The 5000-nt window shown below is 27.9% G+C and overlaps 1 protein-coding gene across 1 annotated transcript in view; it reads left to right on the plus strand.

The window, feature by feature from the left end:
* Window positions 1-5000, plus strand: part of LOC137619097 (neuroligin-3-like) — a 28416-nt gene that overhangs the window by 13397 nt on the left and 10019 nt on the right. Inside the window, exon 4 of the mRNA XM_068349288.1 lies at window positions 3764-3910. Within this exon, the coding sequence (XP_068205389.1) occupies window positions 3764-3910 (147 nt within the window). The remainder of the gene's footprint in view (window positions 1-3763; window positions 3911-5000) is intronic.

Here is a 5000-nt window from a genome sequence, read left to right on the forward strand (position 1 = left end):
ATATATATATATGTGTGTGTGTGTGTGTGTGTGTGTGTGTGTGTATAGGTGTGTACGTGTTTGTGTCCATTCATTTGTACATACATTGATTGATTGAAAGTTTTCTGGCATCTCATATGTACATACATGCATACATGAGTGTATGTATATATATATATATATATATATATATATATATATATATATATATATATATATATATATATATATATATATATATATATATATATATATACATATAAATATGCCCATATATATATATATATATATATATATATATATATATATATATATATATATATATATATATATATATTTATATATATATATATATATATATATATATATATATATATATATATATATATATATATATATATATATATATATATATATATGTATGTATATATAACCGCTTAAGAATAAAAGATTATCATTTAAAATTACTTTGAATCCTAAACTCTTACTTCAACTCAAATTTGCAGAAATATAATCTACATTAAATTCCATATGTGTAAATGAAAAAATGCATTTATTTCGAAACACTTAATAGAAATTATATTCTCATCTTATACTTTAAAAATTCAACGAATCTCGATATTAAAGTCCAAAAAAAATATAAAATGGATTGTCAAAAAGGGGGTATGTGGATCACAGAAAATATTCTTTATATATTCTTATTGACTCCATCCCCTTCCTAATTCCTATGTATATTATGGAAGAGATATTTTACAAGACCGAGAGAGAGAGAGAGAGAGAGAGAGAGAGAGAGAGAGAGAGAGAGAGAGAGAGAGAGAGAGAGAAATCATATAAGATCCCCATAGTGTGAACTTCCAAGCGGACATTCAGATTCTGCCTAATTCTTTAGGTAAGTGGCATTTAGCCTTCTCGCTCGTTTTGACCTGGAGGAGCCAGGGGAATTTCATCCTTAACCTCGGGGTCTTTAAGGATCATTTTAGAGCAGGATAATGTTCCTCTTTTCCTTTCTGGGAGATTTTTCCCTCTGGGAATATCAGTTGAGATAAAATGGAAGTTGAGATGATAGATGATCAAGTAGGTTTCCAAGATAAAAATAAAAAAGGTTCTTAAATAGTACAAGAATTTTTGATGTTCAGCTATAAAAGGAAACTGTTCAGAAGCGTAAAATGTTTTTATCATATTATTTATTGTAATGTGAAAAGTTTTCAGGTTTTATAAAAAGAAAATAGAAATTTCATAACTAAAAATTCATTTTATATATCAATTTTTCATGAAAATTTTATCAAACGATTTTTGATGAACTTTGCTATTAATGAAACATCAAACTTCTTGATGATACAAATATTTTTTAATTAAGCAAGACAAGAAAGTATACAATTCAAGAAAATTATTATTATTATTATCATAGGAGACTTATAATTATGACATATTTTCTTATATGAACTTGTTGACAAGCAAACTTTATCAATGATATTTTTTTACTAAGTGTATATTGATAAGCCGACCTTGAATTAATTTAGTCTACATAGAGCAAAATCAGCTTTGTCATTGGATTAGATTGCCCTCCGAAAAGATATAGAACAGGAAATAGTAGATACAAAACATATTAAGCTGAATGCACACACACACACACACACACACACACACATATATATATATATATATATATATATATATATATATATATATATATATATATATATATATATATATATGTATATATATATATATATATATATATATATATATATATATATATATATATATATATATACATACATATATATATATATATATATATATATATATATATATATATATATATATATATATATACGTATATATATATATATATATATATATATATATATATATATATATATATATACACACATATATATATATATATATTATCATTATTATTATCATTATTAATTGCTAAGCTATAAACCTAGTTGGAAGACCAGGATGCTATAAGCCAAGGGGCCCTAACAGGGAAAATACCCCAGTGAGGAAAGGAAACGAGGGAAAATAGAATATTTTAAGTACAGTAACATATAAACTGTAAATGCTTTAAGAAAACAAGCGAGAGAGAAATTAGACAGAATAGTGTGCCCGAGTGTACCCTTAAATGGTAGAAGGGTTTGCGTATCGCCATGATCAGTAACGCTGCACTAGTCAGGGTCCCCCATACTAGCTTGGTTGGCTGAGAACAATCAAACGAAAGTCTCGTACCATTGCCAACAATGGTGATAAAAATGGCCAAACCCGAGCAAGACATGAGTGTGGACATGTCTGAGGCCTTTACACTCAGATTCTCTCTCTCTCTCTCTCTCTCTCTCTCTCTCTCTCTCTCTCTCTCTCTCTCTCTCTCTCTCTCTCTCTCTCAAATAAGACCCTATTGTCATTGTATTTTCCCTCAAAATGTTCACTGCCTTCCCACGACGAAAAACACCAGACGTCTTAAAAAGACCCAGTGTAACAGAATTAAAATCATCCTTTACACATGAAACATGAATATTCCGTCTTAGACTTCCACGAAAGAATTAACAAATGAATAATTCATTTCGTAGAATCCTATTTTGAAATGATATTAAAATAGAACCGGCTTCTTTCACTATTTCATTTTTCATAATCTTATTTTGTTCTTTTTAACTTAAGAAGTATATTTTAGATAATCAATTTTTCCTTCATATTTCCTTACCTTTGTTTCATATAGATTCCATCTTTTAATCCTATTTTGTTCTATGAAAAAAACTAAAATCTCAATTTAATTAGCAATATAGTTTCATATTTCTTAATACCTTTAAGCTTTTAATACTCTAACTATTACACATTATATTTTGAACAACGCTATTTAATTTTACCTTTTATCGAATCTCGTTTATATTTTAACAAGTGTACAGTATTAATAATTACAGTTGAAAAATCATACAATCTAATCATCTTATTGCAATATTTATATCTACAGAAAAAAAATCTGAGAAAAAAATATATATCATATAAGTTAATATAATTATATATGAGTTTATAATAACAATGATTATATATATACGTGTATATATATATATATATATATATATATATATATATATATATATATATATATATATATATATATATATATATGAGAAAAATAAAAATTTTGAATAATAATAATAATAATAATAATTATAATAATACCTTTTACGAAGACTATTTAAAGCAATAGAATAATTTGGCTGTTGAAATTGCAAATACATTTTTGCTAGACAGCTTAATAGAAGTGTCTTCTTTTAAATCGTATATTGATATGTTTTATAGCATAATATATAATAGATGGACATTAGAAATAACAGAATGGGTCCTCTAAGGTTGCAAGAAAGGCATGGGAAGGAAGAAAAGACGATAGAATAACAAGCTAAGAAAAGGTGCGTATAAAGACTAACATAAAAAGGCAGTGAACAGACTGAAATAGAAGGACATGTACAGGGAGATAGATAGGTATAGTGAAAATACCTACAGCTATTTCTCTCTCTCTCTCTCTCTCTCTCTCTCTCTCTCTCTCTCTCTCTCTCTCTCTCTCTCTCTCTCTCTCTCTCTCTCTGTAAGAGTCTGTAGATATACCATGCTTCTGTACCAGTTAATATCTATATCTCTCTAAACCTATGCTGGTAAGATCCCCTTACTTCCAACCATTTGCAGATTCAGCCAGCTAAAAATATCTTCTAGCATTGTGTAGCCATAGAACCCCATTTGCTGGATCCGAGTACCCCTCTTAACTCTCGTGCTTCCCTCCTTGCAGATGCAGCTGTCATGGCCTACCCAGTGGTCGTCTTCCTCCAGGGAGAGTCGTTTGAGTGGGGATCTTCAAGTCTCTACGACGGATCAGTTCTGGCAGCTCTGGGCAAGGTCATTGTGGTCACTCTCAACTATCGTCTCGGCATTCTGGGTAAACAAGGTTCCTCTATAGTCTTAGCAAGTAAGGTTGTATATTCATGGAAAGTAAAGTAGCATATTTTTAGGAATAAGGTTGTATATCATTGGTAAGTAAAGTTATTGTGTTGGTAAACAAAGTTGTAATTTTAATAAGGAAAGTAGTTGTTTTTGGTAATCAAATTTAAAATCTTTAGTAAGTAAGGTTGAATATTCTTGTAGGTAAGGTTGAATGTTTTTAGTAAGTAAGGTTGTTGCCTTGGTAATTAAAATTACAGTTTCCGTAAGTAAGGCTGTAAATACTTGGTAAGTAAGGTTGTTGGATATTCTAAACTAAGTAAAGTTTTATATTCTTAGCAAGTTAGGTTGTATATTTTTGTTGGTCAAAAAAAAAAAGAAAAAAAAAACTTTTAATCCTGTCGACTCTAAAAGAATCTGTGGCAGCAAGATAGAGAATGGGATATGGTAAAGTCCCCTTCGATAAACTTCTTGTTTCCTGGAAAGAGAGACACAGGCAGCGAATCAACCATGTGAAAACACACAGGAATAATTCAGTCTCGGAATCCTTTGCAAAAGGCAGACGTAGAAGTAAAAATGCTTTCCTGACCAAAGAGATGGTTTTGCTTTCGAGGAACAAATTTTTTTTTTTTTTGGCTTCAAATGATTGCTGTAGTTCAGATTTTTTATCTTAAAAGGGGGATTAAAGTTATAGCAACTTACCAGAAATTGTCATGTTACTTTTATGTTGATATGTATGAACATGAAAATATACATTATTTTTTTTTTTAACCTGTTGAATGGTATATCACTTAGCTTGAGGTTGTTATACCAAAGGGTTGCTCCTGGTCTTCCATCAACTAGAGAAATTAGTAGATGGTATTAGGAATATAATTGTTATATTTGTAACATTAATTGACAAAGAAACAAGATAATATATGTATATACGTATATATATATATATATATATATATATATATATATATATATATATAAAAATATATATATATATATATATATATATATATATATATATATATATATATATATATATGTATATATATATAAATTATATATATATATATATATATATATATATATATATATAT

The sequence above is a fragment of the Palaemon carinicauda genome, chromosome 25 (assembly GCF_036898095.1).
Source record: "Palaemon carinicauda isolate YSFRI2023 chromosome 25, ASM3689809v2, whole genome shotgun sequence".
Taxonomy (NCBI): Eukaryota; Metazoa; Arthropoda; class Malacostraca; order Decapoda; family Palaemonidae; genus Palaemon; species Palaemon carinicauda.